Source organism: Gossypium hirsutum, chromosome D01, assembly GCF_007990345.1.
Source record: "Gossypium hirsutum isolate 1008001.06 chromosome D01, Gossypium_hirsutum_v2.1, whole genome shotgun sequence".
In the NCBI taxonomy this organism is placed as follows: Eukaryota; Viridiplantae; Streptophyta; class Magnoliopsida; order Malvales; family Malvaceae; genus Gossypium; species Gossypium hirsutum.
This window is the reverse complement of record NC_053437.1, coordinates 31466742-31481614: the sequence shown is the minus strand read 5'-3', so window position 1 is coordinate 31481614 and position 14873 is coordinate 31466742. Positions and strand designations below refer to the sequence as shown.

Here is a 14873-nt window from a genome sequence, read left to right as displayed (position 1 = left end):
GGTTTTAGAGCTTGATGATTAAACCCTTCAGATTGGTTAGGTCTTTGCTGCAATAAGTTGTTGTTTGGTCCAGTTCCTTGGTTGCTTTAAGAAAATTTAGAATGATTATGCCATGAAGGATTGTAGAAGTTAGACTAGGGTCCTTGTCCACTACTATTTTGATATTGGTTCCCCACATAGTACACTAACTCGGGATTTAATGGACAATTCTCAAAAGACTGACCTTCCCCACAGTACACACAAGAAACTACTTCAAACAGACTTGGTGGCTAAGCTACAGGATTATTAGTACTATTAGCGATTAACTATTTTAACATAGAGGAAATAGACGATACCTGAGCTGATAATGAAGTGAGGACGTCAATTTCATGAACTCCGGCTACACATCTTCCTGAAGTTGTTCGATTTGTTGGTCATTGATAGTTATTACTCGCGATCCTCTCAATGATCTTATGAGCCTCATTATAAGACTTAGATAAAATTGCACCATTCATGAAAACATCTACCATCAATCTTGTATGTGCATTGAAACCATTATAGAATGTCTCCAACTGGATGCAGTGAGGAATCTCATGACGAGGACACTTACGAAGTAACTCCTTGAATCACTCCCAAGCCTCATACAAAGACTCGTCATCCAATTGTTGGTAAGTTATGATCTTGTTCCTCAACTTAGCGTTTTTTCTAGGTGGGAAATACTTAACCAAAAATCTCTCTGCTAATTCTTGCCATGTAGATATGGAACTTGGTGGCAATGAATTGAGTCATACTCGTGCTCAATCTCGCAACGAGTACGAAAACAACTTCAACCTCAGTGCATCTTCAGTCACATCGACATCTTGAATGAATCACTCACCTCCATAAGCAATTGAATGTGGAGTTGTGGATCTTCTGTGGGCATACCACTAAATTGGTCCACTGTTTGTAGCATTTGAAACATCACTCGTTTCAATTCAAACTGGGTTGCCTCAATATCTGGCCTTCTAATTCCTGGGTTTAACTCACTAAAAAGTGGCACAACATATTGTCTGATGCATCGATCCCTATCATCGGCAATGAGGACAGGATTTCGTACATGACCAGCTTCATTACCTTGGTCTTGATTCTGATTTCCAAGGTCCATCTCGACTTGTCTTTGAGTTTTTCATTCACTTTTTCTTTGTCTGAAAGTTTACTCAATTTCAGGGTCTACAGGGAGTAAATCGATAATTTGATCTATGCTATAAACACCTGAAAAGAAAATCAGAAAAATTAAAAAGAATAAGTTAGTAATGTTAGAAATAAATCAAATTGGAAATAAATAATTTCACGAAAAAAAAATGACTATGGCAACAGTTGACAATCCCCGGCAACGGCGCCAAAAACTTGTAACGCATAGGTTTGTGCAAGTGTACACAGTCATTATCAAGTAATAAGTAAGTACCAAGTTATCGTCTCCACAGGGATTATATTTGTGCTAAGTCACTTAATTTGTAAAATTATATTAACAATTCGGTAAATAAAAACACAATATAGTTGAGAAGTGGTGATTAAAATATATTAAACTAAATGTAATGATCCCTAATGCAAATTATCCTAAGTATGCAAACTATATGAATGAAATAGATTTTAGTAAAATTAAACACAATTTGCAACAATTATAACATAAATAAACTAGGACAATTAAAGAGTTGAGAAATAAATGGATAGCTTTAGTAAAAGATTTCTTGAAACATCATGATGTGGAAGAAGCCACTTGGGAACCAGACAAATCTATGAGATTACAATATCCAAACCTTTTCTCTAGTAACATTTTCGAGGACGAAAATTCTTTTAGAGGGAAAGAGTTGTAATAACTTGTTTTTCAGTGTTGTTAGAAATAATGGTTTTAGGACCACAATTCCGACCAATGAGTCAGTAAATATTAATTAGTTAATATTTACAAGGTTATTAGAGTGTTTTATTAAATTTTGGTTTGGAAATTTAGATTTTTGAATAGTTAATTAAAGAAAAATGAGTAAATCGTAAAAATGAAAAAAGTTAATCGCTATTAGTTTATTTCAGGTTAAAGGTTATAAAATCAGGATTGAAGGGTTTTATGTGGCAATTAGACCCTAGTGGTTATAGTGGAAGGTTAAGGTCTAGTTATTTAATAAATTTAAGTTAATATTAAAGGAAAAAATAATAATTAAATAATGAATAACAAAAACAAAATAGGTAAAAGTGATCATCTTCTCCATTTGTTTTCTTGGCAAACCAAATCCACCATTTTTACATTAGGGAATATTCGGTCAAGCTTAGTTTGATTGCATGTAAGTGAATTCTCAACCAGGTTTTAGTAATTTTTATATTTTTAAGATTGTTGTAGCTTAATCTAGTTAGTATAGTGACTATTTTGTAAAATTGTTATAGGTTTGAAAAATCACCATTGATGAATTGAAGTTCCCAGATGTTAAATGGTTGAACTTGAAGAGTTGTTTTATGTTTAGGGACTAAAATGATAAAATAATAATCTTAGCATGAATTCTTGTAAAATTTAATTAATTATGGGATGTAAATGAATAAGAGTAAATTTGACTAACATATATTGGGCTTAATTGTGATAAATATGTAAGTTTCAATTTTAGGGATTAAATTGAATAAAGGTAAAAGTTTAAGGTAATAATGTAAAATATTAGTAAAAGGTTAAATACATATATTTAGATGTTTTTTTATCAAAGCTTAGTAAAAGCTTAGTTTGATTTCATATATTTAGAAGCTTGGTTACATTATCAACTGATCGATAATCGCGTAAAATGGAAAGTCGTCAAGTAGTCTTCGGTATAGTGCTTTTTCTTGTTTTGTTTAGGTAAGTTCATATTAGGTTAATTATGTTTATTAATTATTTAAATTGAATTATGTATTGTATTAATGTGTAAGTGTTGGTATGGTTTATTGAGAAAGTATTGATGTGGAATAAAGGGACTGAAATGTACAGGTAGCAATTATACATGTTTGAAATTAAATATATTGTTACAAGGTATGCAAATGATCATGTTGAATATGGTGATATGTTATAAAGATGGAAAGAATATGATAAATAAGTTAAAACTCGTGTGAGCTTAGTGAATGATTAGGATACAAATGCCATGTCATTAGGATTTATCTGACATTATGTGCCGGTGATTATAGTTATCAGGTACTTTGTACCGGTGTTATAGTTATCAAGCACTCTGTGCTAGTGTTATATTTATCAGGTACTATGTATCAGTGGTGGATACCATACCGATGGTTAGAATCTAATATTTGTTGTAGATTCTCGAAAATTTGTGTAAGCAGCATCAGTAATGGTTAATGTCCCGATTGTCAGCTTGTGTGAGCATTAATTCCTCGTGTATCCAAAGTTAATTTACTAAAGTTCTTTGAGAAAAATAAGTTAATGAATTGAAAGGAAATGGATTATTATGGCATGGAATGTGATTCATTAACTTAATGTGAATTGGAAAATTTAATATGTTATCTAAATGTTTTAATGCTAATAGGTGTTCATGGCTACCCATTTGGCATGGTAGGAACATGAAACATGGCCAGTAATTTTAGGTTGTATGTTAATTTCAATTGATATGCTTATAAATAATAGGAAATTTATGTTTAAATTATACAAACTTGGTAAGCTTTAAGTAAGCTTATTTTGTTTCATTTTCTTCCTTATAGATTTTCAGATTCGAGTTGTCGACTAGATCATCTTTGGAGATCACACTATCTGTCAACTCTTTTGGTAGCTATTTACTTATTTTGGCCTGGTTATAGGTGACATGTAAATAAGGTTATGGTAATGGATATGTATAAGTACCTTAGTTATGTTTTGTGTCATTTTGAATAAGAATTATGTGTAATGATTCAATTTGGATGGTTGTTTTTTGTAACACCCATTACCCAGTCCTGTCGCTGAACCCGAGTAATAAAATGCTACAAAAAAATTTTAAACAATTACATGCAATTTATTTATCAAAATCTCAAATAAATATCAATTCATCACATACGAGCAAGTATATCATGATATCCAATAAATTTTGATTTTATATCGAGCATACAAAAGCTTAAAAACAAATCGATATTAAACAATGATCAATTTGAATAAAAATAAAAATAAGTTAAGAAAAATCTGAAAACTGGAGTCACACGGCTGTGTCCTCTGACCATGTGAAATGGTCGAGGCCGTATGGGTCAAAAGTGTGAATATTCAAAAATACGTCACACCACCATGTCTTTGGGCTATGTAACAAACTACCAAAAATCAACCAAAACCTATAGGTCACACGATCGTGTCTTAAGCCATGTAGGGCATAGTGCCATGTGCAAGGCCGTGTGTACCTGAAAAATACCTTCCAATTCAATCCATTCAACCTACGTTCAGTTAAGCAACAAGCAACCATTTAATCACATCCAAACCAATTCAAAAGCATCAAATTCAAACCAAAATCATCTTTTATAACAACCAACCTATGTTCCTAACCAATATGCCACTATTGATACCTCAATCAATAATCCAAAATAAACTAAAACATTATTTGCATACCATTTCAATATGCCCTCCAAGGCACCTCAAACTATGATTTAATTAACACCAAACTAACCATTTGAGACAATCTCAAATTGACTCCTAGTCAACTTCATTCCATATACACCAAAACTACCAAATCATTTCAAGCATAATATAGGCATAAGAGTTACTTTTTGCACATTTATTTTATAAGACCTTACCTAGCTACAAATTAAGCTATCAACTATACAATCCAACTACCCAACCAAATCCCATTAACATGATCAATGCCATCACTTATACACACACATATATATGTATACATCTAATTTCTCAAAATACCAACACAATCCATATAAACATCATACAAACATAAGACATCCTAGGTACATATGCCAATAACAAAATGAACACATCACCAACATATGAGTTTGGGATTTTCCAGTGGATGCTAAGTCGACAATTGAATCGTAAGGTACCTAACCTATGCACGGAAAACAAAATCGTACGCTAAGTATAACTCAATGGTATTTCTATAATTGAACATTAAAACATAATATAAATTCTATAATGCATTTTAACATGTCAATCTACAAGTCCTATTACATCAGCTAATTATTAAACTATTTATATATCTTAAACCGATCTATCATAGTTGCAACATATACATTTTTCCCTATCTCAATCAAATTGACTAAATCGTACAATATAAAATCCATAATTTCGAGCTTATAAACTAATATCCACTATCAACCCTTATTTCAATTTCATTTATACTCAATTTCTCACTTCTACAATATAATTTCATCAACCAATCATTAAATCACACATGTGACAGTATGATTCATCACTAATTGAACTCAATTGCACAATTATAACAATATATTATATTTGCAAATCTATTCAATTTAGTCCCTATCACAAACAACTAATTCGAGTTATTACAATTAAGCTCGTTCTATCATTTCCAGCTTACCTTATGTTATTACCATGCATCACAGTTTGTGAATGCAACAATTGAAAAGGTTCAGGTTATAGAAATACAAACCGTAAACTCTGAGCTATTCATCGATGACTTTGGTTTTTCCTTTCTTTTTCGAGGAATTTAGGTCAACGTTAGCTACAAATTAGCATAAACATATAAAGTTATTAATATGCAACCATTTTAACAATCAATTTCTATTTTATACAACTTTTGCATTTTATTTAATTTAGTCCCTAAAATCAAGACTAACATAACTTTCAAATTTAATCATCACTTTTTATATCGATTTCACTCTAGACCTAATTTAACTTCATATTTCTCATTCCTACCCCAAATTTCTAAATTTATGCAATGTAGTCCCTCTTGCACAAAATCATCAATTGACTTTATAATTTAGTCTTTTTTCAATACTAAACTTAAAATCTACCAAAACAACACCTCAAACTTCAATTATTTAACAATGGCAACATCTTTAATCTTGAACAATATCAAAAAATACTATATGGGTTAGCTAGCTCATATTACCAAGATTCTAAAAACATAAAAACGATAAGAAAATGACTAAATTGAACTAATCAATTGAAGCTTGAAATCAAAGAACCCAAATAGTTCGTCTTCCTTTCTACCTACTTTGCTTCAAAATTTTAAGTTGAAAAGAGAAAAATATGTTTCTTAATATAAAAACATATATAATATTTAGTTATAACCGGTCACTATAACACATTAAGGTTATATTTTCTTTATAAGCCCCTTACTAAAGTTCCAATTATATATATTCCTTAAGAAATCACACATTTGACACTTTTACATTTTAGTCCCTATACCTTAATTAACCCCTAATTTGATAAAATTACTTAATTGATATTCAATTCACTACTAAAAAAACTCTGTAAATATTTAATAAAATATTTAAAAGTTTGGTTTATAGAAACAAGGTCCCTATTCCTCATTTTCCAAAACCACTTACTTTAGGGTCAAACCACTTGTACTTAACTAACTATCTAATTAGATATTTTATCATATCTAAATTCAATTTAAATTTATGGTAGACTCATAAATATTGTTAAATAATATTTACAGACTCGATTATCATATTACGAGGTTCTAAAACTGCCATTCTAGGTCCCACTAAAATCAGGTTATTACACTTGTACCCTAACTAATTATCTAATTAACAAATTCATCAGGCCAAAGTTCAATATAATTATTACATAATATTAATGGACTTGATCAATGGAGAATGGGGTTTCGAAACCACCATTTTCGACACCACTAACTTTCAGGTCATTACAGTTTTGGTTGATTTTGGTTTGTGTTGGTAAAAACATGATTTGGTAACTATGAGACATTTTGCTTGGTGAAATAGGTACTTATTTTTTATTTCTTTTGGTGAACTTTGCTTAGTGATAATCTAACTAGTGAAAGTATAGTTATATGCAAATGTTTTGGTATGAACAATTTGGCATGAATGGTCATGAACGATTGAAGTTTAGTGTTTGAATTGTGGTGCCAATGGTGGCATATTGGTTAGGCACTTTGGTTGGATGTTTCATGTTATGTTTTGGTATATTTATGAAGTTTTTGTATAGGTTGATCGATGGTCAATGGCTTGCTTGAGGTTTAAGTGAACCTAAAATGTCAATGCTTGGTTTATAAGTTAGTTTTAGGTGCACACGTTTGTGACACGGTCTGCCACACGGTTGGGTTCCATACATGGGTGCAAGACATGACCATGTGGTCTGTTAAATTTAGGTGTAGGTTGATCCACATGGCCATAGTCTGTTACATGGTCTGGCGACACGGCCGTGTGACCTTGGATTACATGACATCAGTCTATTACACAGTTTGGGGACACGAGTGTGTGATAGCAGCATACAGCCTCAGTTTTGTCACATGGCCTAGCCACATAGTCGTGTGACCCTTGTTTTCACTTTTTACCTATCTTTTTGTAAAATTTTCAGATTAGTCCGAATTTGATTCTGAGTTGGTTTAAGAGCTTTATAAGCTAGACTAGGGCTCAGTTTTGTTTGTAAATCACAGTATAATGATGTTTTCAAATGTTTGATGTTTTAACTTGCTTTTAATTAGAAATTGAGGATGATAAATGTTGTTAATTGTCGTAATACCTTATAGCTTAGGTCCGGCGGCTGGACCAATATAGTGTGTTACAAAATCAGTTCAATTTCTAGTTCAACTGACTTTTTAGGCCAATTAACTAGTCCATACCAATTCGGGGGTCAATCGATTTTTAAAAATTTTAAACTATTTTAGCCCACAACATTTACAATTTTTTGTCAATTTGGTTCATAATCTTTAAAAGAATGTAATTTTTTAAAAAAATATTAAATTTCTTTTCTAATTTTAAATGAAAAACATAAATTTTTAAAAAATATATAATTTAAAAAAAATGAAAAATAATAAAAACTCTTTAAATTAAAATATAAAAATAAAAAAAATATTTTAAAAATATAAGATATTCCAAAATTTGATGTTATCTAAATTGGACCAGATTTATTAGATCAAGAACCAACTAGGTTATTGGTCCGGTGAGAGGTAAAACACTAGTTGACCCGCAAACCGATACGGGCTGGTTGAATCGTGCTAAAAATCCAGTTGAACTGATTTTTATAATTTTTAATATTTTATTTTTAATTTTCTAATAATTTGCTTATTTTGAACCAATTGGATCGTTCTAAGAACCAATTGGTCAAACTAGTTCAAAATCAGTTCAATTGATTTTTTGGTTCAATTCAACTAATCTGTACCGATTTGTGGGTCAATCGGATTTTTACCTCTCGTCGAACTAACACCCCAATCGATTACTAGTCAACTGCCTGATTCGGTCGAATTTAAATAACATTAAATTTTAAATTTTTTATATAATCATTTTTTTAGTTTTTGAATTTTAAAAAGACTTTTTCATAATTTTTTATTTTTTAAAAAATTATAATTTTTTAAGTTTTATGTTTCTATTTAAAATATGAAAAAAGTAAAATTTTTATGTACTTCTAAAAGGTAAGACCAAATTAATAGAAAACTATAAATGTTGAGGGTAAAAAAGTTATTTTATATTTGTCATCGTTAACTTTAATAGCAAATTAAATAGAGGTGCCAAGAGTTTTAGATGAAAAAAAATAAAACTCAATATCTAAAAACTAAAATGTAAAAATTAAATTTTAAATTTGAAAATAGTATAAAACATATTTAAAGAAAAACCGTTAAATGGTTGGTTTCAACATGTTTCCACCCTATAGGAAGTAGTGTGTTTTGAAAATTGGGTTTTCAGATAGGGTGGGTCAATTTTTTCGTTGAAGTTTTCAGATTGGGCAGGGACAAGTTTAGGTAAAACCCATCTCACCTGCCTCAATATATTTAATAAATTGTCCATCTTTAATTTTATAACTATTTTTTAATTATAATTTATTAATTTTATAACATTTTATAAAATATATTTAATATTCTTTATATATTTTTATCACAATTTTAAAAATTTATAAAAAAAATTACAATGCATATTTAATTTATTCTTGTTAAAACTCATATATATTATTATAAAGCAAAATTAAATCATATATTATAAAGCAAAGATACATCAGTATTTACATGGGGTTTTTTTTTTGAGATAATACTGGGCTAGACATTTTATTAACACAAAACAAAACAAACAAAACAGAAGAGCCCTACGCAACTAAGCGGCCCAAAACCATGAAACCCCAACGGCAACAAAAAGTAGCATAGAAAAACACAAAAGGAAACCTTGAAAAAAAAAGTAAAACAGTAAATTTAATCCAGCCTGATTTGAAACCTATAAGATCATCTTCTACAACTCTCTTTTTTCTCCTTTGACGAATCAGTTCCCCGAGCATAGACCCCCTTCCCACGTGACCTCCATTTCTGCACTCCTACACCGATTCAAGAACAACGTCGCCCTCGTTCAATCCAGTTCACGTTCCCGATGTGTCCCAAGGCCCCATGACATCCCAGCGAAATCCGTTAACGCACCTACTAGTACACTTGTACTCCTCTTTTTAAACTTTCAGATGCAATAACATGAGCCAATCGATTAGCAGTTCCGGGTAGATGTTTAAAATGTTTTTCTTTGAAGCCTCTCTTATTTTGTTGGATATCTCTGATTATATTACTGATCTCGGATCTGTCTGCTTCATCTGATATGCATTTTTTGGTAACTGCACTTTTTGGATCATTTCCCTATTTTTTTTTAAATCTAAATTTTTACCTGAAATTGTACATGAAATTGAGTTACAAGTGAAATCTTAAGTTTTATCTCAACAACTCAATTCTCTATAAAAATTCAGATTTAAAAAAAATAAAATTAATTCTAAAAATAAAGAGTCACCAAAATAATAACTTAGGTTGGGTGATAAAAATGTGTATATTTAATGACAAATTATCAAACAAATTATTAAAATTATAAAAATATGTAACAACAATGACAAATGATAAAAGTATATAATGATAGTGCTCATGTGTACAAAATAAAAAGTTATTAGAGTTGAATTACTATGTTATTTACCTAATTACATGTTATTTAGCTTTATTTAGTATCATACTACGAATACTGTAGAGCAGCAGCTTTTAGTCCAGCAGGTGCCATATCAGTCTCCATGTCAGAAACGAAGACCTCATGCACTAGCTGATTACATGGAGTTGATTACAACTAATTAGTCATATATATAGAGACAGTAGAGAATATGGAATGAGTTATGCAATCTGTAATGCCATGTTATTTTCTTCTCTAAGTTTCTTCTTTCCTCCTCTGTTTCTGGATATCTCTTCTTTACTATTATCTCTCTTTTCTCGATCATCAATGAAGTTATATTATCCATCTTGAGCTCGTAACATATTAGTTAAGAATCGATAGGAGAAAGAAATACGATTTTTTTAGTAAATGGTAGTGCATGTTAAAACTAAGAAATACGATTTTTTTAGTAAATGGTAGTGCATGTTAAAACTATGTATCTTGGGAAATGATTTTTGATTTCTTACTTTATAATATTTGGACGGTTTAGCATAAAATATCTTTCGGTAAAATTTTCTTAAATATTATTTATTTTTTATTATAGTTTTTTTACAAAACATTATAAAAACATTTCTTTATAATCAAAATTTATTTTATACTAAATAATATCTTATATAAATCTAATAATAATTTATTTTAATTAAAACTTAATTGAAATTTATATTTTATATATGTATATATGAGAGGATAATAGCATATTGGAATTGAATAAGATAAACGAAATCAAGATTTAAACAAGTATTTTATTACTCACGCAACTATTACACAACAATAATACAAATGTTTTGTGTCTGCTGTAAATATTCCTCTCTACTTTAACACCCACACTTCTATTTCTTACACTATGCTATGCTAATGCACTCTTCACATATACACACCACACAAACTTGGACTATTTTTTTTTTCTTATTACACGCTTAAGTGAAGCTAATCTTTTGCTATTATTGCATTGCTAACTTCTTGCCACCTTGCTATCCATGTTTAGCCGACCTTGAAGTCGGTTTGACATCTAACAGTTTCAACAATGATATCAAGTATATCCCATGGTTTTTCTCCCCAACATAAACCCTTTAATGGTGACTCCACTCCATGGAAAAATACCAGGCTTGGTTTATTGTTTCGCAGTGAAGCAAGATGATCCCAGTATCAGTAACAACAGTGTGCGTTGCCATTTAATCGATATGTGATAATAATACTACAATAATAAGCTTATAGAGATAAAAAGAACATACTATATGATAAATTTGAACTAGAGACCACCTTGGTCATGGGTCTGTTTACTCTTAAGTAAATATGTTAACATTTCAATCCACGTTTCTCCTGATAATTGGCTAATGAATCAAGTTTTGTTTTTACAATCTTCATTTTCTTCCTCGGTTTTAATTCTCATGAAATCAAGGTAAGACTTGCCATTTAGTCTCCGAGCAAAAAATTCCTTGAAGTATTTCTCCAAATGGACTCGTCGAAAAATTGCAGGGTTACTGGGACCAATAAGGCTAAGTGCAGGGCCTAATTCCGAGTCTAACTTGGAGCTATAAAAAGTTGCTATTGATAGCCTCTCTTTGGTTGAGTTTACAACTGCTCTATGCTCAATGCTACGATATATCCCATTGCTGAAAATCTACAGAGAAACCAGAGAAATATAATCATGAGAGGAGACCCTTTTATATAGTCAATGGGATTTCAGACTATTCACAACACCAAGTGAAATATACCTCCATGATATCTCCAATGTTAACTACTAAAGCATTGGGAAGTGGCTTAATGGAAACCCATTTTCCATCTTTTCGGACTTGAAGGCCTTCCGTTTCACTGAGCTGAAAGAGAATCGTCAAAGCATCAGCATCAGAATGAGGACTGAAACCAATGGTCATATCTGGTTCAGGGCATGGTGGATAGTAATTAATTCTCATTGATTGAATCCCATCATTGAAAAGCTCTCTCATTTCTTCGGTGCCCATATTTAAGGCCCTAGCCATGAAATCTAAAATCCTCAAAGCTAGATTTTTCACTTCAATAGAATACATTTCCATGGCCTGCCTGCATCAAAAGTGCAAATCAAAATCAAACTATTTCAAAAGTTTCAAATTCCATATTCAAAATAACCATGGGAGATACCTCAACTTAAGGGGGAGCTTTTCAAATAGTTCAATGTTCCTAAGATTGTGTGGCAATGTGGTGATATAAAACATATCTGACCAATCTAGCTTCTGATCTTCTGAAACTACAAACAATTGACCAAACCCTTCATGGTTATCTGGTTTTTGCCAAAGAAGCTTCTTATCTTCATGAGGTAGTTTGAAGAAATTTTCAATCTCCAACTTGAAATCCTCCAACAATGATATACTAACACTATGGTTCACTACCTATTATTGCAATAAACAAAAGACTTGCTTTAACAGATTTCAAGAGATACCAAGTAATGAGAAAATATGGCTTACCTGGAAGAACCCCCATTTCTTACAAGCAGAGTGCAGTCTTCGAAGTTCAGAGTCAACGAAATCCCCAGCAGCAAGTTTCTGAAGATCGATGATGGGGACAGAAGGAAGGTGATGATTGGGTGAGATGGAGTGAGGTTGTTCTTGGAGAGGGCGGAGATATCTAGGTGGGATTTTGGCGATGGGGTCCTTAGCTAACTCTTGAACACTAGGTAAGATGATAGATTTCCCAAAGTTGACAAATTCTGCATCTGTTGGCGACTCCATAAGGGTCAAGTCTTAGGTTAATTAATGCTTTCAGGTTTCAACAAATGAAACAAAATTAAGTAAGAAGTTTAGTAGTGGTGGAATCTTTTTCTCTTGGAGGCTGCATTTTATATAAATAAATATTTTTAGTTGTGGATAGTAGCTGACAACCAAATTGCATTAAATTCAGAAGTAGAGCTGAAAATGTAAAACAGTACTGCAGTTTTTTCTTTTTTGTCAAAAGGTAGCGAATGTTTTCTATTATTTATAACCAATCAAAATCAAAACATTAATGAGCTAATGTTAACCAATTTCACTTGTACATGCCATTATAACTAAAATTAAATAATCCAAAATTATCGATACAATCAATGGATAATGTGATATATCTCCAACAAGCTTCCAACTCAATTGAGCTTCCGATAATCATTTCAATGCATCAAATAATTATACATATTACCAATAATAATTCAACTCCAATAACAAAACACACACACATATATATAATATTCATTACCAAATAGCATTCACTTCAATTAAAATTATACAGAATATAGTTCATACGAACTTACGAGGCTAAATTGCAGAAATACCAAAATTCAGGGACATTTTGAAAATTTTCTATTTTCCTCAAATTTCCATCCAATCTTGATCTAAATTAATATTTCATTCAATTTACTAATTTAAATAATAAAACAATTCATTTCATGCAATTTGGTCACTTTTTGACATTTTTATAAATTTACCCTTAAAGTTTTACTTTTATTCAATTTAGTCCCTGAGCCTAAAACGTGCAAATTATCCATGCTAGCTGAATATTCATATATATATATATTTTCCTCCTCCTCTCTATTCCACATCCTTAATTTATATAATATGCTTATAAGTAACATTATCTATGATTTTACTATTTACTTGTAAATTTATTCAAAACTATTCATTTGAGTCATAGCCACTAAATTATTTTTATCTTGAGCTATAGAACTCCAAATTAGGATCTGCTAATATTTCCTGAAACTAGACTCACATATCTTCTTACCATAAAATTTTCAGAATTTTTGGTTTAGCCAATATGTACAGTTCATTCTTTAAAATCACCTCTGTTCTGCTGTCTGACAGTTCTGACCCTTCTTCATTAAAACTTAATTATCTCCTTGTACAGAATTCGGATGATATCCTCGTTTATTTCTATTTAAAATAGACTCTTTAAGGATTTTAAACATATAAATTATAACCAATAATTATTTTTTACAATTTTTTATGATTTTCCAAAGTCAGAACAGGGGAACCCGAAATCATTCTGACATTGTCTCACAAAATCTATTATATCTCATGATTTACAATTACATTACTTACACCGTTTCTTCAACGAGAAACTAGACTCAGTAAGCTTTAATTTCATATTTTGTTAATTCTCTAATTTCATTTCCACAATTTATGGTGATTTTTCAAATTTAACCTACTGCTGCTGTCCAAAACTGTTTTAGTGCAAAATGTTAATTACTAAGTTTATAACTTCCTTATTCCCTTTCTCTATAATATTTCCCATCACTTTCACTTATTTCTCTTCACTAATATATCAAGAACATAAGAATTTATATAAGAAAACTCTACTATAACATCTTTTCCATGCTATTTCAATAATATCAAACTTAAAAATATATTGAAATCTCAATGTTCTTACCTTGTCCTATTGATTTCAAGCTTTAACTTGATTTTCTCTCTCCTCCAGCTTAAATTTCTTGAATCCAACTTGGTATTCTAACTCCTCATAGTCTCCTTGTTTATCTTTCTCTCTTGATGGCTATGAAAATTCTTTTGATTTCGAAGTGAAAATGGTGAATTATTTTGGTGGAAGGACCAAATTGTAAAGAAAGCAAAACTTTCTTTCTTCTCTTCTCTTCTAACGTGAATTGCATGGAAAAGATGGTGGGTTGGTTCCTTTTCATCTTTCTTTCCATTTATATATACTAAATAATAAAATAATAAAATGTCATTTAAAAATTAAATTAAAATATTAATAAACTAATATTTATTTAATTAATCTAAAATATCTCCAACATCATCATTATCTTCTAGATTTCTCTCTCTTCTAAATGACCATTTTTCCCTTTATGATCTTTTAAAATTCCATCCTCGAGTCATTACTTAATTTGGTAAAAT

At 30.6% G+C, this 14873-nt stretch overlaps 1 protein-coding gene and 1 non-coding gene across 2 annotated transcripts; one reads left to right on the top strand and one right to left on the bottom strand.

The window, feature by feature from the left end:
- Nucleotides 1–567: 567 nt before the first annotated feature.
- On the top strand, nt 568–674 carry LOC121214222 (small nucleolar RNA R71). The gene has a single exon (XR_005909808.1). It is a non-coding gene; the product is annotated as a small nucleolar RNA R71 (small nucleolar RNA).
- A 10570-nt stretch (nt 675–11244) lies between these two features.
- On the bottom strand, nt 11245–12832 carry LOC107921295 (protein SRG1). The gene is made up of 4 exons (XM_016851170.2): nt 12468–12832; nt 12145–12392; nt 11742–12066; nt 11245–11647 (listed from the first exon to the last, which is right to left on the bottom strand). Exons 1-4 carry the CDS (start codon nt 12729–12731, stop codon nt 11366–11368), a joined length of 1119 nt encoding a protein of 372 aa, XP_016706659.1. The 5' UTR covers nt 12732–12832; the 3' UTR covers nt 11245–11365.
- Between the last annotated feature and the right edge of the window lie 2041 nt (nt 12833–14873).